Source organism: Dendrobates tinctorius, unplaced genomic scaffold (assembly GCF_039654945.1).
Source record: "Dendrobates tinctorius isolate UK_male_01 unplaced genomic scaffold, ASM3965494v1 ptg000162l, whole genome shotgun sequence".
In the NCBI taxonomy this organism is placed as follows: Eukaryota; Metazoa; Chordata; class Amphibia; order Anura; family Dendrobatidae; genus Dendrobates; species Dendrobates tinctorius.
In genome coordinates this window covers 11,223,599-11,249,581 of record NW_027361829.1, presented here as the reverse complement: position 1 = coordinate 11,249,581, position 25,983 = coordinate 11,223,599, and the positions used below count along the sequence as shown (strand labels likewise).

General features: G+C 44.7%; 1 protein-coding gene across 1 annotated transcript in view; it reads right to left on the bottom strand.

Moving 5' to 3' along the window:
- Positions 1–25,983, bottom strand: part of VWC2 (von Willebrand factor C domain containing 2) — a 1,187,314-nt gene that overhangs the window by 457,176 nt on the left and 704,155 nt on the right. Inside the window, exon 3 of the mRNA XM_073549849.1 lies at positions 15,948–16,077. Coding sequence (XP_073405950.1) covers positions 15,948–16,077 — 130 coding nt within the window. The remainder of the gene's footprint in view (positions 1–15,947; positions 16,078–25,983) is intronic.

The following is a 25,983-nucleotide window of genomic DNA, read 5'->3' as shown; positions in this document are numbered from 1 at the left end:
CGATGGTCTGCAGAAGTCAGCTGGAATGATCCAGCATTCAAGAGTCAGTTTTTAGCAGGTTTGAATGACAGGGTTAAAGATTTACTCATTGCATATCCTGCACCTGCTACTCTGGAAGCTGCTATGCAGTTAGCTATCTGGGTGGATAGAAGATTGAGAGATAGACAGAATGAGGAGAAGGTTTCAATTTTGCTGGACCCAGTCTCTCAGGAGAGCACCATTGACTGTGGGGATATGATGCAACTTGGGGCGATGTCCTCTCATTCCCTGGAAAGGGAGAGAAGGTTCTCTGAGGGGCTATGCCTTTAGTGTGGTAAGGCTGACCATTTTGTTAAGCAATGTGAAGGACGTATAAGCAAGGAAAGGAGAAAAAAGGTCAATCAGAGTAACCCTCCCGTTCGTATTGCATTTTTACGGTCCGCAGGAGTTTCTTTTTAGGGTAGTTCTACCTGTCGTGGTGTTAGGGACTGTGGAACGCACCAAATAATATGAAAGGAGATATGAGGTGCGTTCGCAGCCCGGGGTCCACCGTGCAGAGGTAGAACCTGCTGCTGAGTAATGGCGGAACAATATGGTGGCTAAACGCTTGTTTACACGTGGGTTAACTTCACCCAGTGTGAATAGAGGTGAACTCTGTTACTCTACAGAGCCGCTGAAATAAACGCCGGAGCCTGTTGAACTCACAGAGCTTGGCTGAGTGAGCGTTAATTAGGGTCACAGAGCCCTGTGCTAGAGACACCGGACTAGCGTTCCTCTAGACCATCAGCGCTCGGCGCCGTGGCTGCGGTGCCAGCAGAAGGTAATAATATATTTAATCGCACCAAGTGCACACAGTGCCGCTTCGGCGGATGTCACTAAACCCCCAGGACGGGGAGGAAAGCGCTAGAGGTGCGCACGGCGTCGCATGGCGGTCACAGCTTCCTGGTGCGGTACGACAGCAGGGAGGCACAGTCTGACGCCAGTGGGAGCACAGTGGCTTGAGCATAGCCTCCCATTGGCACGGACTCTCACTCTGAATCCCTAACCAACATGCGTATCAAAGGGAGGGGAGTCTTAATGAGTCAGTCACCAAATACATGCATCCATCATCATACACACAAATCAGCAAAAGAGTCTATACTAGCGCATGGCTGTGCGGCCATGCGGCTCTTTTATAGCAGCATCCTTCCGGGACCTTCCTGACCTTCCTGATGGTCCAATCCGAGCTGGAGAAGGACCTGAGCATGTGACCTCCAATCTCCAATGAGAGATCGTCCCAAGAGCATGCTCAGTGGACCGAAAGGAGGACTTAGTCCCTGGAGTAGCTCGCTGCTGATCAGCATGCGTTGCTATAGCTGGACCAAAGGTGGCAACAGCAACCAAACCTACAGAGCTGGTCTGAGCAGAGCGCCTGGATCAACGAGTCTGCTGAGCAGCCTCCTCTGCGGCTGGAGAGGAATGGGACACTGCCGAATGCAAGGCACAGGGTCTCTGCAGTGCAGCTACAGAAACCCGACGTGTATTCACTGTGAATATGGAACACCAGGTATCTTTAGATTTGTTTGTACTTGATAAATTGCCTTTTCCAGTTATCCTGAGGTTACCTTGGTTAAAAATGCACAATCCTGTACTGATAATTGAGCTGCCTTACACCACAAGCCCATATACTAGGAGGCGCCTGTCTGTATCCTGTTCATTTAGACACTGTTCACATGTTCAGGTTTTAAATACATTAGATAGGGACTGCTCTGTGAAGGGTTACCATGACGTGGTGGAGCAGCTTGTTATACACGTTTTGCAAAAAACGTATCGACTAAATACCCTGTATTTGTTATCCAGCACTTGCTGATTACTGTCATATTTTTTACTGCAGAGTATTTTTGCAAATTTGTCATTTCGTGTTTTCTTGTTGTGGTCCTGTACTGAACTAGTTGTCAAGTACGATAAGATCCTGGGGTCAGGGGTGTTATGGGAAATGTTGTGATGTACACATTGCTGCTGTTGTGAAGAGTGAGCTACCTGAAGCCATTTAGGAATTCTGGAAAGTATTTTCAGAAGTTGAGTCACAATCTCTACTACCTCATAGAGATTATGATTGCGCTATGAGTTTGTCCCAGGTGCTACTCTCCCTAAGAGTCATTTATTTAATCTGACGATTCCCAAGAGGGAGGCCTTAAAGGAATACCTGCAGACTAGTCTTGCTGCAGGTCATATAAGACCCTCTGAGTCCTCTGTGGCAGTGGGATTCTTTTTTGTAAAAAAAAAAGATGGGGGTCTGTGGTGCTAATAAAAATATGGATATCTTATAGCCTACATATTGTAATATATTGTTTATATGCTTTGATATAGTGTGGTCATTAGACCAAGGATGGAAAGTATTACAAATATGAAATATGGTTGTTTGAATCCAAACACTATATTGCAATATACTATGGTGTAATATCATTAATGCTGAACTTTGACACTGAGCCACAAAGCGTTTGCTCTGTGTCAATACCGTAAGACAAGGAATTGTTCTGTGGTCTTTGAAGCTCTGTGTTTCAAAGATTCATTATCCTGATTTGCACACAAGTGATATTTGCTTTGACTGAATACTTTCTCTTTACTATACCCTGCCAATTGGGGGGTGGTTGATGGGAATTCTACAAGGAGCTTTCCAACTAATTCTGTGTGGTGTATTAGGACAATAGGAATAACAACTGTATAGATAATGAATATTTATGCTGCTTGAACAAGGAAGTCTTGTGCTCAATAATAGTATGATTCTCGATTGACGAGACCAAAGTGTGATGGTCTCATGTAGCAATGATCATGCATGACATCCATAATCGAGGACCGATTGTGATACATATCTGACATGTATGCGTGTGTGTCTGGGTTACGATAGGTATCAAGTTTTCAGAATAGGTGATTATGGAAGTCATGCTGCCCATATGTTACCATCTTAGAGCGTTATGCTATGAGCATGAAGAGTTAACTTTGTAACAAGCAACATATGTTGAACTTTGAACAGTGATCGACAACTTTGACAAGTTGACCAGAGGCAAACAGATCCTGGGTTATAATCAGTAGCAAAACATTGTGCTATTGTTAAGAGACATGCTAATGGCAAACGAATCTCTGGTTGGTGAAAACAAACTAAGATTGTAGTAGTCTATAACAAACAGACCTTGAAGTCTTGTGCTGTTATCAAGACAACAACGTACTGTGCAGATTCAAGATTCTGATGCAGACTAAACATACTGCACAGTTGTAATGTGGGAGTGTTGTGTATAAAAAGGTGGACCCTATGTCAGTGAGGAGAAGGGACATTTCCAGCAGGGACATTTCCAGAAGCTATCATGGGTGCACGGTTTCTGTGATGACAAGACCAGAGTATTCTCCTTCTCACTGACACTGCGGTCCCTCCAGTAGAGAAGTGATGTTACAATGCTTGGTAATGTATAGTATGGATACTTATTTCTCTATCTACTATAATTCATAATAATTGTATGATTCACATGAAATTAATTAACAAGACAGGGTAATATTATATCTGCCATTCCATTAACTTGGTGTTCTATCATTTAAATTAATCATTGTACAATAAAATTGTGTCATATCCAAGTAGTAGCCTTCTTTAAAGCCGTATCCGAACCTTATTGCTGAACAGTTGGCAATACAGGGTCTTAGGCCGTGTCTGGATTTCAGGGAGATTAATGAGATCACTGTGCGCAATCCTTACTCCTTGCCGCTAATTCCGGATTTGTTTAACCAATTAGTTGGAGCCAAGTCGTTCTCCAAGATTGATCTCCATGGGGCATATAATTTGCTGCGGGTAAAAGAAGGTGATGAAGGTGATGAATGGAAGACAGCCTTTAATACCCCAGAAGGTCATTTTGAGTGTCTAGTAGTGTTGAGCATTCCGATACCGCAAGTATCGGGTATCGGCCGATACTTGCTGTATCGGAATTCCGATACCGGCATCCGATATTTTTTCAATATCGGGCATCGGAATCGGAAGTTCAAAGTTGATTGACAGCCGAAATGACGTCATCATGATGCGCGGTGTGTGCGCGCATCATGATGCGCCGTCATTTCGGGCCTTCCGGGGGTCTCTGCCGGCCTGCCGGGGGGCTGTGCCGGCCTGCCGGGGAGCTGTGTGGACTGCCCGGGGTCTGTACCGGCCTGCCGGGGGGCTGTGCCGGCCTGCCGGTGGTCTGTGCACCCTATGGGGGTCTGTACCGGCCTGCCGGGGGGCTGTGCTGATGTCCGGGGGTCTGTGCAGGCATCGTCCGATGGGACTACAAGTCCCATCTGGCGATGCCTGCTACCATGACAGTGATTGACACATTAGCCAATGATGGGACAGTAGTAGTCCCATCATCCGGCTAATGTGTTAAATGTTTAAAAAAATATATATATATATATATACTACATACATACTACATATATACTACATACATGCTACATACATACTACATGCTACATACATACTACATATATACTACATATATACTACATGCATGCTACATACATACTACATATATACTACATGCATGCTACATACATACTACATGCAACATACATACTAGATATATACTACATGCATGCTACATACATACTACATGCTACATACATACTACATACATACTACATGCATGCTACATACATACTACATGCTACATACATACTACATATATACTACATGCATGCTACATACATACTACATGCTACATACATACTACATATATACTACATATATACTACATGCATGCTACATACATACTACATATATACTACATGCATGCTACATACATACTACATGCTACATACATACTACATATATACTACATGCATGCTACATACATACTACATGCTACATACATACTACATACATACTACATGCATGCTACATACATACTACATGCTACATACATACTACATATATACTACATGCATGCTACATACATACTACATACATACTACATGCATGCTACATGCATACTACATGCTACATGCATGCTACATACATACTACATGCTACATACATACTACATACATACTACATGCATACTACATACATACTACATGCAACATACATACCACATATATACTACATACATACTACATGCATGCTACATACATACTACATGCTACATACATACTACATATATACTACATGCATGCTACATACATACTACATGCTACATACATACCACATATATACTACATGCTACATACATACTACATACATACTACATGCATGCTACATACATGCTTCATGCTACATACATATTACATACATACTACATGCATGCTACATACATACTACATGCTACATACATACCACATATATACTACATGCATGCTACATACATGCTACATGCTACATACATACTACATACATACTACATACATACTACATGCATGCTACATACATACTACATGCTACATACATACCACATATATACTACATACATACTACATACATGCTACATACATACTACATGCATGCTACATACAATACATTCATACAATACATACATAGACATACAGTACATATAACATAGAGTAACATACTTACCAATACTTGTCACATTGTTCCCCGAAGCCATTGTCGTCTACGGAATAAATATTAAGATAACAAACCACAAAAATACTCACCCATGATCCGAAGCAGTCCACGAGTGTGTCCCATGACGATCTTGGGTAGAGAACTGCAGCATCAGCTGATACTGCCGCTCTCTACGGGCTGCAGGAATCCAATGACGGAAGGTAGGTATCCTGGGTGAGTATTTTTGTGGTTTGATATGTTAATATTTATTCCGTAGACGACAATGGCTTCGGGGAACAATGTGACAAGTATTGGTAAGTATGTTACTCTATGTTCTATGTACTGTATGTCTATGTATGTATTGTATGAATGTATTGTATGTAGCATGCATGTAGTATGTATGTAGTATGTATGTAGCATGTAGTATGTATGTAGCGTGCATGTAGTATGTATGTAGCATGCATGTAGTATGTATGTAGTATGTATGTAGCATGTAGTATGTATGTAGCATGCATGTAGTATATATGTAGTATGTATGTAGTATGTATGTAGTATATATGTAGCATGTAGTATGTATGTAGTATGTATGTAGCATGCATGCAGTATGTATGTAGTATATATGTAGCATGTAGTATGTATGTAGCATGCATGTAGTATGTATGTAGTATGTATGTAGCATACTAACAACAAAAGTCCCATAAATGAGGGATATGAAGGAGACAAGGGACAACCCAGCTCCAACACCCTAAAGCAAGCTCAATAACATGTAATACTTAGGAGAAAGAACATGAGAGCACGCAATAAATTCCATATAGAAAAAATATAAATTTTTTATTATTATTATTAAATAGTTTACAAAAGATGGATAAAACAAGATGTGCTCATAAACAATATGGACCATAAATCCCATGTACCGACCAAATCCCCTCCAGATGGAAAACCAGGTGAGAATATACTGATGGCCTCAAATCATGTCCAGGAACTAAAAATCACCCCAGCAAATATAGAATCCACAAATCACGATAGCGGTAACTGGTATTACCAGTATCAATACACGCTAACAGCAGGGATCAAAGTGCTGGTGGACATGATAGATGACCATCAGAAAAAAGCCACCCCAGCTAATGTAAAATAAGTAGTCATGGAGGTAGAGGCTAGTAATACAAATGCCAAAAAATACACTGCCAATAGTATCAAAGAGCGCTGGTGGAGGCTAGTAATACAAATGCCCAAAATACACTGCCAATAGTATCAAAGAGCGCTGGTAGTGGTACAAAGTCAAATAAATAACAACTCACCAGGGAGGGGAAAAGGGGGGGGGTCCAAAAGTGGGGTCTCCGACGCGCGTTTCGCGACGTCCCCCGCCGCTTTATCAAGGAGGAAAGTGAATAGGAAGATCCCAGTAGGGCCTTCAAATAGCCCCTGACCCCGGTCACATGACCGGCGTCAGCCAATCAAAATGGCCTAAGCGGCGCATGCGCCGTGGTGTCCGCAGGTCCTATGCTGCAGCCCGGCGTCCACACACTGCGCATGCGTCGGTACCCGAGGCATAGCGCACTGTGTAAAAGGACGCCAACCGCAGCATGGAGCAGCACACAGCACGGCGATGCGCACAGCCATATAACGATTGAACTAGGACACAGTGTATGTAATCCCTGATCCAAGATTCCCTAGCAAGGGGCCAGGATGACATAAGAATGAGCCCCATAATATCAGGAGCAACGATGCTGTATGTAGTGGTTGTTTTTAATCTATCTTTTTTCTAATCTTATTGTTTTTAATTCTGAGATATGTGTTTTGTTATTTTCAGTATCATCTTATATGTCCCGGTTTTGCCTCAAGTAGCCCTATATATTGGATCTGATTTCCCTTGTCTACAATCAAGAACATCCATTCAGGGGTTGAATAACATCGAAATTGCTGTTTATTTGAATTTTTTGCTGTATATTGTTGTATTTCACTCCTTATGTATTAATGATCTTCTGTTCACTCCTTATAATTAATATAATGTACGATACTATATACATATTATCGGATGGGGGGGTTATTTGTGGATCATTGTCTATAGTGTTTTTTAGGACTTTCATACAGCATCGTTGCTCCTGATATTATGGGGCTCATTCTTATGTCATCCTGGCCCCTTGCTAGGGAATCTTGGATCAGGGATTACATACACTGTGTCCTAGTTCAATCGTTATATGGCTGTGCGCATCGCCGTGCTGTGTGCTGCTCCATGCTGCGGTTGGCGTCCTTTTACACAGTGCGCTATGCCTCGGGTACCGACGCATGCTCAGTGTGTGGACGCCGGGCTGCAGCATAGGACCTGCGGACACCACTTGTAGTCCCATCGGACGATGCCTGCACAGACCCCCGGACATCAGCACAGCCCCCCGGCAGGCCGGCACAGCCCCCCGGCAGGCCGGTACAGACCCCCACAGGGTGCACAGACCCCGGGCAGTCCGCACAGCCCACCGGCAGGCCGGCACAGACCCCCGGCAGGCCGGCAGAGACCCCTGGAAGGCCCGTACAGACCCCTGAGAGGCTGTACAAGGGCAGGAAAGGGTTTTTCCAATTCCGATACCGGAAGTCTCATAGACTTGAATGGGACTTCCGGTATCGGCATCGGCGATACCGATACTTTTTTTAAAGATCGGCCGATCCATTCCGATCCGATATTTTGAAGTATCGGACGGTATCGCTCAACTCTAGTGTCTAGTAATGACTTTCGGCCTTACAAATGCTCCGACGTTCTTTCAAAATTTCATTAATGACATTCTGAGGCCATTGATCAGTAGGAGTTTTATTATTTATTTGGATGATATTTTGATCTACTCACCCGATCTGGAGTCGCATTGGCAGAGAGTCCGTGAGGGTCTGCAGATTCTGAGAGAAAACACACTCTTTGCTAAACTGGAGAAATGCGAGTTTGCAGTACAGAAAATTAGTCTTTTTGGGGTACTTTGTTTCCAGTGATGGGTTTGAGAAGGACCCGGTGAAGGTTCAGGCAGTATTGGAGTGGCCTAGACCTGAATGTTTGAAGTCGATTCAGAGATTCTTGGGGTTTGCTAATTATTATAGAAAATTCATAAATAATTTTTCTGTTATCGCAAAACCCCTTACTGATCTTACTAAGAAGGGTTTTTTGAGCATCTCAAGGAGAGGTTCAGCTCTGCTCCTGTCTTGATCCAGACAGATGAGACTAAGCCCTTTCTGGTAGAGGTTGATGTCTCATCAGTAGGAGTGGGGGCTGTTCTGTCACAGGAAGGAGAGGATGGGGTGCATCCCTGTGCATTCTTTTCTAAGAAATTTTCGGAGGCGGAGCTCAACTATGATGTTGGGAACTGAGAATTGCTGGCTATTAAGCTTGCATTTGAGCATTGGCGACATTTTTTGGAGGGCGCTAGACATCCGATACAAGTCATTACTGATCATAATAATCTGATCTATCTGGATGCTGCTAAATGTTTGAATGCCCGTCAAGCTAGGTGGGCATTGTTTTTTGCCCAGTTCCATTTCTCTGTGACATATAGCCCTGGGACAAAGAATGCTAAAGCTGATGCTTTGTTTCGAAGTTTCTCCCTAGAGGTTAATACTGAAAAGGAGGAATCTATACTGCAGAGAGGGGTGGTGGTGGCAGAATTAGATTCTGAGTTGGAAAATATCATTCTTAACCCCTTCATGACCCAGCCTATTTTGACCTTAATGACCTGGCCATTTTTTGCAATTCTGACCAATGTCCCTTTATGAGGTAATAACTCAGGAACGCTTCAATGCATCCTAGCGATTCCGAGATTGTTTTTTCGTGACATATTGGGCTTCATGATAGTGGTATATTTAGGTCAATAATTTTTGCGTTTATTTGTGAAAAAAATGGAAATTTGGCAAAAATTTTGAAAATTTTGCAATTTTCAAATTTTGAATTTTTATTCTGTTAAACCAGAGAGTTATGTGACACAAAATAGTTAATAAATAACATTTCCCACATGTCTACTTTACATCAGCACAATTTTGGAAACAACATTTTTTTTCGTTAGGAAGTTATAAGGGTTAAAAGTTGACCAGCAATTTCTCATTTTTACAACAAAATTTACAAAACCATTTTTTTTAGGGACCACCTCACATTTGAAGTCACTTTGAGGGGTCTATATGGCAGAAAATACCCAAAAGTGTCACCATTCTAAAAACTGCACCCCTCAAGCTACTCAAAACTATATTCAAGAAGATTATTAACCCTTCAGGTGCTCCACAGGAACTAAAGCAACATGGAATGAAAAAATGGACATTTTAATTTTTCCAACCAAAATTTTATTTTAGCATCAGTTTTTTCATTTTCACATGGGTAACAGGATAAAATGTATCCTAAAATTTGTTGGGCAATTTCTCCTGAGTACACTGATACCTCATATGTGGTCATAAACCACTGTTTGGGCGCACGGCAGGGCTCAGAAGGCAAGGAGCGCCATTTTACTTTTTGAATGTAAAATATGCTTGAATGTTTAGCGGTTGCCATGTCTTGTTTTAAGAGTACCTGTGTGCCTAAACATTGGAGCTCCCCCACAAGTGAGCCCATTTTGGAAACTAGACCCTCCAAAGAACTTATCTAGATGCATAGTATGCACTTTGAACCCCCAGGTGCTTCACAAATTGATCTGTAAAAAAAAAAAGTACTTTTTTTTTCACAAAAATTTTATTTGGCCTCAGTTTTTTCATTTTCACATGGACAACAGGATAAAATGGATCCTAAAATTTGTTGGGCAATTTCTCCTGAGTACATCAATATCTCATATGTGGTCATAAACCACTGTTTGGGCGCACCGCAAGGCCCGGAAGGGAAGGAGCGCCATGTGACTTTTTGATTGGAAAATTAGCTCCAATCGTTAGCGGACACCATGTCGCATTTGGAGAGCCCCTGTGTGCCTAAACATTGGAGCTCCCCCACAAGTGACCCCATTTTGGAAACTAGACCCCCGAAGGAACTTATCTAGATGTGTGGTGAGCACTTTGAACCCCCAAGTGCTTCACAGAAGTTTATAACGCAGAGCAGTGAAAATAAAAAAATATTTTTTTTTCCTCAAAAATGATTTTTTAGCCCGCTATTTTTTATTTTCCCAAGGGTAACAGGATAAATTGGACCCCAAAAGTTGTTGTCCAGTTTGTCCTGAGTACACTGGTACCCCATATGTGGGGGAAAACCACTGTTTGAGCGCACGGCATGACTCAGAAGGGAAGGAGCGTCATTTGACTTTTTGAATGGAAAATTAGCTCCAATCGTTAGCGGACACCATGTTGTGTTTGCAGAGCCCCTGTGTGCGTAAACTTTGGAGCTCCCCCACAAATGACCCCATTTTGGAAACTAGACCCCCTAAGGAACTTATCTAGATGCATAGTGAGCACTTTGAACCCCCAGGTGCTACACAGAAGTTTATAACGCAGAGCCATTAAAATAAAAATATTTTTTTTCCATCAAAAAATAAATTTTTAGCCTGCTATTTTTTATTTTCACAAAGGTAACAGGATAAATTGGACCCCAAAAGTTGTTGTCCAGCTTGTCCTGAGTACGCTGGTACCACATATGTGGGGGGGACCACTGTTTGGGCACACGTTGGGGCTCAGAAGGGAAGTAGTGACGTTTTGAAATGCCGACTTGATGGAATGGTCTGTGGGCGTCATGCTACATTTGCAGAGCCCCTGATGTACCTAAACAGTGGAAACCCCCCACAAATGACCCCATTTTGGAAACTAGATCACCCAAGAAACTAATATAGATGTGTGGTGAGCACGTTGAACCCCCAAGTGCTTCACAGAAGTTTATAACGCAGAGCCGTGAAAATAAAAAAATATTTTTTTTTCCTCAAAAAATTATTTTTAGTCCACTATTTTTTATTTTCACAAGGGTAACAGGATAAATTGGACCCCAAAAGTTGTTGTCCAGTGTGTCCTGAGTACGCTGGTACCCCATAAGTGGGGGGGGACCACTGTTTGGGCACACGTTGGGGCTCGGAAGGGAAGTAGTGACGCTTTGAAATGAAGACTTGATGGAATGGTCTGTGGGCGTCATGCTACATTTGCAGAGCCCCTGATGTACCTAAACAGTGGAAACCCCCCACAAGTGACCCCATTTTGGAAACTATATCACCTAAGGAACTAATCTAGATGTGAGGTCAGCACTTTGAACCCCCAAGTGCTTCACAGAAGTTTATAACGCAGAGCTGTGAAAATAAAAAAATATTTTTTTTTCCTCAAAAAGTGATTTTTAGCCCACTATTTTTTATTTTCACAAGGGTAACAGGATAAATTGGACCCCAAAAGTTGTTGTCCAGGTTGTCCTGAGTACGCTGGTACCCCATATATGGGGGGGGGACTACTGTTTGGGCACACGTTGGGGCTCGGAAGGGAAGTAGTGACGCTTTGAAATGCCGACTTGATGGAATGGTCTGTGGGCGTCATGTTACGTTTGCAGAGCCCCTGATGTACCTAAACAGTGGAAACCCCCCACAAGTGACCCCATTTTGGAAACTAGACCCCCCAAGGAACTTATCTAGATGTGTGGTGAGCACGTTGAACCCCCAAGTGCTTCACAGAAGTTTATAACGCAGAGCTGTGAAAATAAAAAAATATTTTTTTTTCCTCAAAAAGTGATTTTTAGCCCACTATTTTTTATTTTCACAAGGGTAACAGGATAAATTGGACCCCAAAAGTTGTTGTCCAGGTTGTCCTGAGTACGCTGGTACCCCATATATGGGGGGGGACCACTGTTTGGGCACACGTTGGGGCTCGGAAGGGAAGTAGTGACGCTTTGAAATGCCGACTTGATGGAATGGTCTGTGGGCGTCATGTTACGTTTGCAGAGCCCCTGATGTACCTAAACAGTAGAAACCCCCCACAAGTGACCCCATTTTGGAAACTAGACCCCCCAAGGGACTTATCTAGATGTGTGGTGAGCACGTTGAACCCCCAAGTGCTTCACAGAAGTTTATAACGCAGAACCGTGAAAATAAAAAATCTTTTTTTTCCACAAAAATAATTATTTTAGCCCCCATTTTTTTATTTTCCCAAGGGTAACAGGAGAAATTAGACCCCTAAAGTTGTTGTGCAATTTTTCCTGAGTACCCTGATACCCCATAAGTGGGGGTACACCACTGTTTGGGCACACGTCGGGGCTCGAAATGGAGGGAGCACCGTTTGACTTTTTGAACGCAAAATTGGCTGGAATAAATGGTGGCTCCATGTCGCGTTTGGAGAGCCCCTGATGTGCCTAAACAGTGGAAACCCCTCAATTCTATCTCCAACCCTAACGCCAACACACCCCTAACCCTAATCCCAACCCTAATCATAACCCTAACCACAACCCTAATCCCAACACACCCCTAACAAAATCCCAACTCTAACCCTAACCACAAGCCTAACCGTAATCCCAACCCCAACCCTAATCCCAATTCCAACCCTAACCCTAAATTCAACCCTAACCCTAAATTCAACCCTAACCCTAAATTCAACCCTAACCCTAAATTCAACCCTAACCCTTAGTCCAACCCTAACCCTTAGTCCAACCCTAACCCTTAGTCCAACCCTAACCCTTAGTCCAACCCTAACCCCTAGTCCAACCCTAACCCCTAGTCCAACCCTAACCCCTAGTCCAACCCTAACCCCTAGTCCAACCCTAACCCCTAGTCCAACCCTAACCCTTAGTCCAACCCTAACCCTAACCCTAGCCCTAACCCTAGCCCTGGACCTAACCCTAATGGAAAAAAAAAAAAAAAAAAAAAAAATTATTATTTGTCCCTACCTATGGGGGTGATAAAGGGGGCGGTGATTTACTTTTTATTTATTTTGATCACTATGAAAGTTTATCATAGTGATCAAAATAAATGAATGAATCTGCAGCGTTGCAGATTCGATTCGGCGCACTGCGCATGCGCCCGCCATCTTGCAAGATGGCGGCGCCCATGACGCTGGACGGCAGGACACCGGGACGGATAGCGGGAGATCGGAGGCACAAAGGAGGGTGAGGGGGTGATCGGAGGGTGAGAGGGGATGATCGGAGGGCTGGGGGGGGTGGAGAGAAGGCGGGGGGGCAGATCATGACGGCGGCTGCCGATCGGTGCCGTCAGAAGGTGGCGGCAGCCGATCGGTGCCGTCAGTCGGTGTGGGGGGGGTCGGGTCTCGGTGTCCAGCCATGTCCGATGCTATTTCAGCATCGGCCATGGCTGGATTGTAATATTTCACCAATTTTCATTGGTGAAATATTACAATCGCTCTGATTGGCAGTTTCACTTTTAACAGCCAATCAGAGCGATCGTAGGCACGTGGGGGCTAAGCCACACCCCCAGGTGTTAACTCTGAAGGGTCCTTTGTGTGCGGGTCGGGTGACCTTTCAGTGACCCCGGTCACCCGACCCGCAGGGGGGCTATTTATAGCATGACGCCTACGTAGGCGTCATAGGTCGTTTGGGCACTGCTTTTCATGACGCCTACGTAGGCGTCATAGGTCGTGAAGGGGTTAAAGCCCAGGATGCGGCACCAACTAACACTCCGTATTATTTGTGCCTAAAGCCCTGAGGAGAGCTTTGTTTATGGAATGTCATGAGTCTCGTTTGGCGGGTCATCCAAGGATTGCCAAAACTAGAAAGTCGATCGGTCGGAGTTTCTGGTGACCTGGGTGGCTAAGAGAAATCGTCAAGTGGGTGCGTCAGTGTACGTGCGCGGTAGGTCTAAGGTTTCTCATGCTCCGGCTGCAGGGCTGCTTTGCCCATTAGAGGTTCCAAGTTCTCCATGGACAAATCTTGGCTGATTTCTTAAGACTTTCCCATGGTGCTACTCAAGGAAGCAGTGTGTTTCAGGTGTGCATTAAATACATCAGAAGCTTCCAAATATAAGTCCAGAATTGTTTAATGGCATAGTAACCTTAATTTTAGAGAATTGTGGACTTTCACAAGTCTGTCTCATCCATGGGTAAAATTTCAAGATACCTGAAGGTGCCTCATTTATCTATACATATAATTATACGCAAGTGCAAACAAGATGAGAATATCCAGCCATCATACTGCTCGGGAAGAAAACATGTTCTGTGTCCCAGAGATGAATGTGCTTTGGTCCGACATGTGCATACCAACCGAAGGACAAAAGCAAAATACCTTGTGAAGATGATGGCGGAAGCTGGTAAGATTGTGTCAATATTCACAGTGAAATGAGTACTGTATCAACATGGGTTGAAGGCCACCTGCCAGGAAAAAACCATCACTCCAAAAGAAACATAAAATAGCCAGATTAATGTCTGCAAATACACACAGGAGCAAAGACCTTAATTTTTGGAGATGTGTCCTGTGGTGTGATGAAACTAAAATTCAACTTTTTGGGCATAATGACCATTATTACATTTGGAGGAAAAAGGGAAAAACTTGGAGGCCTAAGAACACCATCCCTACTGTGAAACATATGGTTGGCAGCATCATGTTGTGGGGTTGTTTTGCTGCAGGAGGGACAAGGGGCACTTCACAAAATATATGGCTTCATGAGAAAAGAAGATTATGTAGCAATATTGAAGTAACATCCCAAGACATCAGCCAGAAAGTTAAAGTTTGGGCGGAAATGGGTCTTTCAAATGGACAATGACCCGAAGCATACTGCCAAAATGGAATGAAAGTCGCTTAAGGATAACAAAGTCAATGTTTTGGAGTGGCCATCACAAAGCACTATTGAAAACTTATGGGTAAAGCTGGAAAGGCAAGTGCGAGCAAGGTGACCTACAAACCTGGATCAGTTACAGCACTTTTGGGCCCAAATTCCAACCAACTATTGTGAGAAGCTTGTGGAAGAAGCTTATGAAGCTTGTGGATATCCCAAATGTTTGACCCAAGTCATTCAATTTAAGGGCAATGGTACCAAACACTAATGAAATGTATGTGAACTTTTGACTTTGCAGTAAGTAATAAAAATGTCTTAAAACTTTCTCTCTCTTATTATTCTGGCATTTGGCAAATAATAATAATTATGTTAATCCTAATTGATCTAAAATGGGAAAGGTTTATTCTGACTTCATGTCAGATATTGAGAAAAGCATGCATATGTGTATTTTTATACAGTGTATGTAAACTTCTAGTTTCAACTGGGTATGGTTCAGTTATCGTTCAGTTATTATGATGGCTAATAAATGATAACCATGATGACATAATACTTATTTATTTATCTTAATATCTGTTGCTTTCTGTTCCTTAGGAGTAATTGAGAAATGTGCGTCGATTTACAGTAACAGTGTGGAAAATGTTTGATGCAAATGCATGGGTAAGAATGTCTAAAAACCTTATAAGAAAGATGTAATAATCTTCATTTTCTGACAAATTGCAGTAGCTTTATATAACAAGTTCAATGAGACATCAAATTATTCTAAGTAATTTCAGTGTCTGAATTACTAGATAATAGAATGCAATTTTTACCATTTTTGCAGATGGGACAGCACTGATCTGGCTCGTAGACTGGGTCCACACATTCCGTCTGAGGACATGCCGACACAGTGCACATGACTTCACCATTAGGGTCACAGCGACATTTCTCACAAGGAGAAACCTAAAAAAATAGAATTAAGAGTTATTGATATGGACAATAATGTCAGTCTAGCGTCATCTACGCAGTAAAAATATGCTTATATACTGTATTTATGTCATCCTTGGCACTTTTGATAAAGTAGACTATATGGGAAAGGCATAATTTTTTTATCAAAATAATCTGCTTTTCTAGTTCATCACTTTTTAAATAATTTTGGATAAAAAAGTTAAACTCACTCCTTATACTTGCTATTCATTTTTGTTGTGAAACAAGAAGATATATAGTTTTATAGTTTTCAAGGATCCATTTTAAGCTCTAAAAAAGAAAGAGAGCGTTAGAAAAAGCTAATTTTAAAGAAAATTATTCCCTACTCAAAGTTTCCACATGTTCTAATCTCCATCGAAATTCCCATTTTTATATATTTTTTCAATATCTGACTTGTTATATATTGTTAAAACTCATAGAACCAGTCTACTGAAAGAGCATTCTTAGATTTTGCCAATCATCTAGATATATCTATCTCACCTGACACCTGACAAGAAAACACCTAGAAAGTGTTCACACTGTCTTTTTCTGACATTTTTTGAATGAAAAATGCTGCAAAACAAATGCGAAGTTCACTCAAAAGAATTAACATGTTAATTTCTATATAAAAATAACTTGCTATTCATATATCCAAACTTTTAAGCTTCTTTGAAATGCTTCAAGGGGCTGTTCACTACTAGGACATCCCATTATTGATCAAAATATTTGGCCCCCATAAAATAATAAAACTTATTCTCACCTTCTGCGACGCAGCTGTTCCCACCCCCTGAGGAAGCAACAAAATATCTCACGAAACGCGCGTTGGAGAACGCTGTCACAGCACAAGAAGTCACTATGGGTAATTAACCTTTAATTTTTTTATACATGTAATGGTTTTGGCATATCTAATATACAAAGCTCAATGTGGATATGTATGTGTGTATGTATGTATGTATGTATGTATGTCCGGGATTGGCATCCGCACCGTCGCAGCTACAGCCACGAAATTTGGCACAGTCACACGTCTGGACTCCGAGAGCGTCATAGGCTATGTTGTGAGGCGAAATTTTAACCCTGCGCATTCCAATTCACCAAACAATTTTACCCCTATCTACATAATGGGGAAAAAGTGTATGTATGTACTGGCATCTGCACCGTCGCAGCTACAGCCACAAAATTTGGCACTGTCACACGTCTGGACCCCGAGAGTGTCATAGGCTATGTTATGAGGTGAAATTTTAACCCTGCGCGTTCCATTTCACCAAACAATTTTGCCCCTATCCACATAAAGTAATGGGGCAAAAGTGTATGTATGTATTGGCATCTGCACCGTCGTAGCTACAGCCACAAAATTTTGCACAGTCACACGTCTGGACCCTGAGAGCGTCATAGGCTATGTTGTGAGGCGAAATTTTAACCCCACGCATTCTAATTCACCAAACAATTTTGCCCCTATCTACATAATGGGAAAAAGTGAAAGGAAAAGTGTTGGCGGCAAATTCACAGCTGCCAGATGTGAACAAGGGAGACTTAAAGAATGAGAGCAATGGCGCCAAAGAGTATATGCCGTACATAAGGTGGGGTCCTGACATGGGATACTCACCACACACGGGGATATGAACACACACACAAAATGCGCCACACACTACCACGTGCTTCAACACATATACCACCCTCAGCACACATTTCACCACACATACACCAACCTCGCCACAGAAAAGTCGAAACACAAAAGTCACCACTCAAAACTCGCCACGCTGTCCCAGAGCTGTTTAAAAGATGAAAAATGAGCTGTGATTGGTTGCTATCAGCAACAGTTTTCTTTGAAGACAGTTGAGGTAACTGAGGCCTATTATTCTTATCATTTCTATGGTGTTATCGTCCTTCTGTAAAGCTGGAAATAACACAATTTATTACCGTGCCAACACAGACCACCCTCTGACACAGACTGCAGGGGGAGCCCAGTATCACACAGGATAGGATTAGATACACGCCTCAGCAGTCAGTATCACACAGGATAAGGTTAGATACACAGCTCAGCAGTCAGTATCACACAGGAGAGGATTAGACACATGGCTCAGCAGACAGTATCACACAGGATAGGATTAGATACACAGCTCAGCAGTCAGTATCACACAGGATAGGATTAGATACACAGCTCAGCAGTCAGTATCATACAGGATTGGAATAGATACACGGCTCACCAGATAGTATCAAACAAGATAGGATTAGATATGCAGCTCAGCACACAGTATCACACAGAATAGTATTAGATACACAGCTCAGCAGACAGTATCACAGAATAGGATTAGATACACGGCTCAGCAGTCAGTATCACACAGGATAGGGTTAGATGCACAGTTTTTATGTGTAATATAATCATTATAATTTGTTATAACTAACCACAGTTGGTTACTATGCCCAGGCAACGCCGGGTTCTTCAGCTAGTGTGCTTATATATTTATTATATATTTTCATGGTATATGGTAAACTCATCTTGTTCTCCGTAATTTTTTGAATAGCTGTTCCTGCGGTGTTGACACTTGCACTCCCTGGGCTGAAGTTCTGTTGTTGTGACAAGTGACGCAGGCACCCAATCAGTGCTGGTGTCACTGTCCCAATTGTAAGGTAGCGCTGTCATTCAAGGTTGGGGACACTCGCTTGGCAGCCAATAAATTACATCCTGCACAGGTTTTCCATAAAACCAAAACAGTCCATGCGGTTTATTCAGGCATCATAAACCACAGCAGCAACATAAAGTTCATATAAACAGCTTAGCGTCCATGACAGAGCTTTACTCTGTCCAGCCTGTGGTCAGACAGGGTATGCAGTGTTCCATACGCAGGCTCTTCAGACTCACAGTTATCTCACCCGTCAAGGTTCCCTCATGGCTGTTTCTCCATACTGCTGATGTCCTTTCCCTCCAGGGAACTCTCAGGCACGTGCAGCCATTAACACAGCATTCACTTGCTGTCAGGAAGACAGCCCCATCTCTCTCAGATGGGACCTTCCACAACGGACCAACCAGGTCCCAGCATTCACCCATGTGACCTACCCTGGCCACCTTATATGGTCCGTAGCCACGCCCACTGGATCACATGGCTATGACCTCATCACAGGTCCTTCACTCATTCACACTCACATAGTCTTTACTATAGGTGTTTTTAACCACACCCCTGGGTGAATTTGTAGGCAACTGGTCCCATCTCACCAGTCACCTGAAGACTTCTCCCTCACACATTGACACGGAACCTCAGCAGTATCACTGCTGATCAACACATACACAAGTCTTCATCTCAAGGCAATCCACCCTGAGATACACTACGATCATTCAGCATCCCACTTCCATCAGGACAATGGAAATGCTTATACGCCTGTCCTTGGACACCCACACAGCACCCCCTAGCGGACACAGTGGTCATTACACCACATACCTCCCCCTCTGTTCAAACTTGTGGAGTTGAACACACAAGATTACCCTGGGATCTCGAGACCGGGCATTCATCACACCTTGCCCCACAGGTCAAGAGAACCGTCTCCATCTGTCATACGTCCTCATCCCTACATTAGGCCTCCCCCGCCCCCAGCGGTCAGAATATCGGTCGTTGTCTTTGACCCTCCAGTCACGGTCTGTCTGCGTCGTCAGACACTGTTTAGTCACTATCCTTTCTCTATCTAAGCGTCTTGTAACAAATGGTACCCCACCACGTCTAAGTTTGCTTTTCAGTGCATTGACCTCACAGTTCTTTGCATCTGCTGTCTCTGTAGCAACCTTCAGTTCACACTGTAATCTACGGTGCAACGTATTGGCATGTTGAGCCTCTTTCTCTGCTTCTTCCACCCGGCACTTCAACTGTTTCAGACGCACATTATTTCCCTCCGCCAGGTCTTTGTACTGCTCAGAAATATGCCTTTCATCATCCATTTGCCTTTGTACAACCTTCAGTTTTTTCTCCATACGATGTACTTGTTTGCTTGCAGATTGTCGCACTTTAATTTCTGCATCAAGCTGTTCCTCGAGTTGTGCAACCTTTGCTTCTAACTCCTTATTCTGGCAAACTAATTGCTGATGGGCATTCTCGTTCTTTGGAGCATTACTACGTTCTTCCTCCACTTCTTCAAGCTGAGCAATGCGAGACTCTAACCGCCTCTTTTCTTCCAAAGCCAGAGCATCTTTACCACTGTTATTAGCAACTACATCAGCCAGTTCATCTCTTTCCTGATATGCTTGCCTTCTATCCCACTCTGCAGCAGCAAGCTCCATCTGCAAACGAATCACCTCTGCTTCCATACTTTTCAGTTTCTTTTTGTTTTCACACTGTTCCTCACTCAGGCCTGGCCGCTGTAAGTCTTCGTCCCACTTCTTCTCCCGCAGAAGACCTCTTACAGTTTCTGTGAGTACTCCTACCTCTTCTCTGAGGGACTTATTCAGACTTGCCACGATGCCATGTGACTAGTGTTGAGCATTCCGATACCGCAAGTATCGGGTATCGGCCGATATTCACGGTATCGGAATTCCGATACTGAGTTCCGATACTTTTAGCATATCGAATAATGGAATCGGAAGTTCCCATAATGCTATGAGCCAGTTTGATTTGATTCAGCCAATGACAATCCTCAGAAGTGTGGGCACATCCTGTTAGGCATGTAGGCATGTTATGTAATGGCATGGCTGTGATTGGGTGCTGAAATGATGTCATGATGCACTATAAAAGCCGCCACCGCCGCCATTTCGGTTTCACTCTGCTGTGAATTCAGTTAGGGACAGGCTGCTGTTCAAGACTCTGAGGGACAGTTGGAGATAGCGATTTTCAAAATCATATTGTGCTTTACCCAGGCTACATAATAAACCACTGTAGCTTTCTTTTGCCTTGCAGCAGTGTTCACAGCTGTCTGCAAGGTCTGTGTGAGTGCAGCACACGCTGTGTAGTGTGTCCTGCAGCCACATCTGGTTGTAGGCCGCTCAGCATGTGTGTCACTGCCTCATACATATTTTTCTTTTTTGCTGCTCATTTTTCATTCTCCTATTAGTGTGCATCCATCCGTATCTATCTACATTGGTTGGTTGCAAACACTATAGGAGTAGACAGCGGAGCCTCTCTGCAGCCTTTCAGTGCTAGTGCCCAGTTTTCTGCACTGTCCACAGCTGTCTGAGAGGTCTCTGTGTGTGAGTGCAGCTCATGCTGTAGTGTGTCCTGCAGCTACGTCTGGTTGTAGGCCGCTCAGCATGCATCACTGCCTCACACATATTTTTCTTTTATTGCAGCTCATTTTTCATTCTCCTATTAGTGTGCATCCATCCATATCCATATACGTTGGTTGCAAACACTATAGGAGTAGACAGCGGAGCCTTTCTGCAGCCTTTTAGTGCTAGTGCCCACTTATCTGCACTGTTCACGGCTGTCTGAGAGGTCTCTGTGTGTGAGTGCAGCTCACGCTGTAGTGTGTCCTGCAGCTACGTCTGGTTGTAGGCCGCTCAGCGTGCTTCACTGCCTCATACATATTTTTGTTTTATTGCAGCTCATTTTTCATTCTCCTATTAGTGTGCATCCATCCGTATCCATCTACATTGGTTGGTTGCAAACACTATATAGGAGTAGATAGAAGAGCCTTTTTTTCTGGCTTGTGCCCTTCAGCCGCAGCCTATTTTTTGGAGCCTCTTCTTTTGCATTGTAGGTTACCTTCCTGCATTGTAATAGCTCCAAAAAGTTTGTGATACTATCGCTTTCAAATCTTTGTCACATCCTTTTTGTTTTTTTGAAAAAAAAAACAAAATAAAGTTCACCAAACACTCCATTTGACAGTCGTGTAGGCCACATTAGCTCATATTAAAGTGTAGTCCACACACTTTATAAAATTAGTGTTTCTAATACCTGTAAGCAGCTGTTCAGGAATAAGCACACTAAGCCCCCCCTTTGTACTTTTCTGCCTATCTTTATCAGTCTAGCAAGATGAAGAAGGCAGGGAGTAAGGCACGTGGGCGTGGGCGTGGAGTTTCAGCAGGGAGAGGACGTGGGGATTCTGTGCCTGCTGCGGGCACCAGTGAGTCAGCATCCCCCAGTTTTAGCAGGCAACAGTCCTTTATGCGCAGATTTGTAGGACCTCGCCGTACCCCACTGCTGTGGGAGGAACAAATTGAAGCCATTGTCGGATGGATGGCAGCTAACGCATCGACTTCAATGACTTCCATGTCCTCTCAGGGCCAGAGCACTGAAGAGCAACCATCTGTCTCTTCACCACCTGCCAAATTGCCCAGGCAGTCAGAGAGCCCTGGATAGGAGCCATCACAGTCTCTACTTCTGTTCTCTGAATCTGTTGGCTTGGAAAGAGGGGGCCAGCCAAGCAGCATTCAAGAATGTGAAGACAAGGGAGTATTTAGTGATGCGCAACTGCTTTGTCCCTCTGAATCTGAAGAGGCGGGTGGGCCAGTGCCTATGGTCAGCACACCTCAATACGCATCAGATTATGACGAGACTCAGGTGCCACTTTCTGGTGCGTGCGGTGCTGGCGAGACTACCCAGGAGAAACAGGTGTTTGAAGAGGGAGTGTAGATGATGAGGTCCTCGACCCATCATGGAGTGAGAAACAGGAAGGTGGTGAGAGCAGCTCTGAGGAAGAGATTCCCCGAACAGCCAAAACAGGAGGGAGAGGGAGGGGGCAGACTTGGCTGCCTGTAGCCTCCACTTCGGCACCCACTAGGAGCATTCCTCTTCCAAAAGCCAAAACGGGCGCTCCCAAGACTTGCAGTGCGTGGTCCTTTTTTGACACAGTTGCAGATGACATTTGCTTTGTCAAATGCAAGCTGTGTCATCAGAAAGTCAAAAGAGGGAAAAATGTCAGCAACCTGAATACCACAAATATGTGGAAACATGTGCGGACCAAGCACGTGGTGGAGTTACAGAGACACACTGAAGACGTAGGCTAACCTACAGCACCACCTACCACCTCTTCAGCTCATGTTGTAGCTTCTTCCTCCAGCTCACACACAGCTGGTTCGGCTTCCTCACAGGATCGCCATGGAAGAACCTCTGGCACTGTTGTCCAGAGACCCAGTGACATTCCACCCAAAGCACCACGTTCCCGTTCATCCTCACACTCCCAGGCCACTCTACAGCCATCGGTAGCACAGGCATGGGAGAAAAGGTGGCCATACTCGGCAAACCATCCCCGAGCACAGGCTCTGAATGCTGGCATTGCCAAATTACTGGCCCTTGAAATGCTCTCATTCAGGCTGGTGGAGACTGACACCTTCCGTAACTTCATGGCATTGGCAGTCCCACAATACACCGTGCCCAGCCGCTTTTATTTCAGCAGGCAAGCCATCTCTGCCCTGCAAAAGCATGTGGAGGGAAAAATTAAACATGCGCTACTAATGCCATCAGTAGCAAGGTCCACCTGACCACCGATGCGTGGACCAGTAACCTTGGACAGGGACGATACCTTTCCCTCACTGCCCATTGGGTCAATGTTGTGGAGCTGGGTGCAGATCTTGAGAGTGGCACTGTACGTGTTCTGCCAACTCCAAGGATTGCAGGAATCCAGTCTGTACACATTGACTCCTCCTCATACTCCAGTTCCTCAGAATCAGCGCTGCAGGAGCCTGTTACGACCGATATGAACACAGCCGTGGCCAAACATCAACAGGCCGTACTGAAATTAATTTCTTTGGGGAATCGAAGCCACACAGTGCAGGAGCTCTGGAATGCCATCAAGCAGGAGAGTGACGTGTGGTTTCTGCCAGCAAATCTCCAGCCAGGCTTGGTAGTGTGTGACAATGGCTGAAATTTGGTCCAGCTTTGGGCCTAGGCAACCTCACTCACTTCCCATGTCTGGCACATGTGCTCAACTTGGTCGTGCAGAGCTTTCTGAGGGACTATCCGGATCTTGATGCACTGCTGCACAAGGTCCGCATAGAGTGCGCTCACTTGCGGCGCTCTAGCACGGCACAATCGCGCATTGCAGCTCTGCAGCGCCGATTACGCCTTCCGGAACATCGCACCATATGTGACCTACCCACCAGGTGGAATTCAACGTTACATATGTTGGAGCGGTTGTGTGAGCAGCAGGCAACAGTAATGGAGTACCAGCTGCATCAGGCGCAAACAAGTCGCACTGTTCGCCGGTCACACTTCAGCACCACTGAGTGGGCCTCTATGAAGGACATCTGCCTCGTTTTGCGTGCCTTCGATTATTCCACGCGGATGGCAAGGGCAGATGCACTTCCGAGCAGCAACTGGCGATGTTGGAGCCCAGGGTCAATCAGGTGTAGGCTGAGGCCTAATTTCATCAAGTTTAATATCTGTTGTAGACTACTACTGATTTTAAACGTGCTCTAACTAGGCCTCTGGCTCCACTCTGTCTCTAGTATTTCCCCTGGCCTCCACTAATAGTAGTGGGAATGTGGACAGAGCAGGAGACATTGCCGGACACACATCAGGGGAACAGCTGATGTTACTGAACCCCAGTAACACAGGAACAAGTGTTGATTGTGCAGAAGCCACTTTTGAGCAGCAACTGGCGGGGTTAGAGGCCAGGGGAAATACTAGAGACAGAGTGGAGCCAGAGTCCTAGTTGGAGCACATTTGAAATCAGTAGTAGTCTACAACAGATATTAAACTTGATGAAATTAGGCCTCAGCCTACACCCTGATTGACCCTGGGTTCCAACATCGCCAGTTGCTGCTCAGAAGTGTCTTTGGCATGGGTACTCCCTCCTGCCCATCCTGGTCCCAGCACGCCTGCTGTTTCCGGGTAGTGTCAACGTCACTTTGCCACCAATACATTGTCCTGTCGGATTGCGGTCGGGTTAGCCGAGCCTATGGTGCCTGTAGTTTAGGTGCTTCCTATGTGGGCTGCGGGTTCTGGCAATAAAGGCTGGTTCCATAGTGCCAATAGGACAAGCACCCCCTGTAGGACTGTGGGTTTTGGTAACTGCGGCCGGCTCGCGGCCTTGCAACTTTGTTTATCATGGGTACCTTCTGCTACCCATCCGGGTTCCAGCACCGTCAGCTGGTTCTCGGCAGTGCCTTTGGCCGAGGGGCCTCCTCCTCGGTATCCAAGTTCCAGCAACGTCTGCTGGTCCTTGGTAGTGCTTTGTAGCACAGGTACCTCCTGCTTAGTAACCGTGTTCCAGCACCGTCAGCTGGTCTACGGTTGTGCCATTGGCTCTTGTTCCTTCAGCTGCCACTCTGGGTTCCAGCACCGTCAGCTGGTTCTCGGCAGTGTCTTTGGCACGGGTACTCCCTCCTGCCCCGCCTGGGTCCAGCACGCCTGCTGTTTCCGGGTAGTGTCAACATCACTTTGCCACCAATACGTTGTCCTGTCGTGTTGCGGTAGGGTTAGCCGAGCTTATGGTGCCTGCAGTTTAGGTGCTTCCTATGTGGGCTGCGGGTTCTGGTAATAAAGGCTGGTTCCACAGTGCCAATAGGACAAGCACCCCCTGTAGGACTGTGGGTTTTGGTAACTGCGGCCAGCTCGCGGCCTTGCAACTTTGTTTATCATGGGTACCTTCTGCTACCCATCCGGGTTCCAGCACCGTCAGCTGGTTCTCGGCAGTGCCTTTGGCCTAGGTGCCTCCTTCTCGGTATCCGAGTTCCAGCAACGTCTGCTGGTCATTGGTAGTGCTTTCTAGCACAGGTACCTCCTGCTTAGTAACCGTGTTCCAGCACCGTCAGCTGGTCCACGGTTGTGCCATTGGCTCTTGTTCCTTCTGCTGCCCCCCCGGGTTACAGCTCCGTCAGCTGGTCCTCGCTAGTTCCATTGGCTCTTGCAGCTTCTGATACCCATCCGGGTTCCAGCACTGTCAGCTGGTTCTCAGCAGTTCCTAAGCCTTCTTTTACCTTCTGCTACTTGTCCAAGTTCGAGCTTGTGGAAGTGGTTTTTGGTTCTCACTCTGGATCTCCCT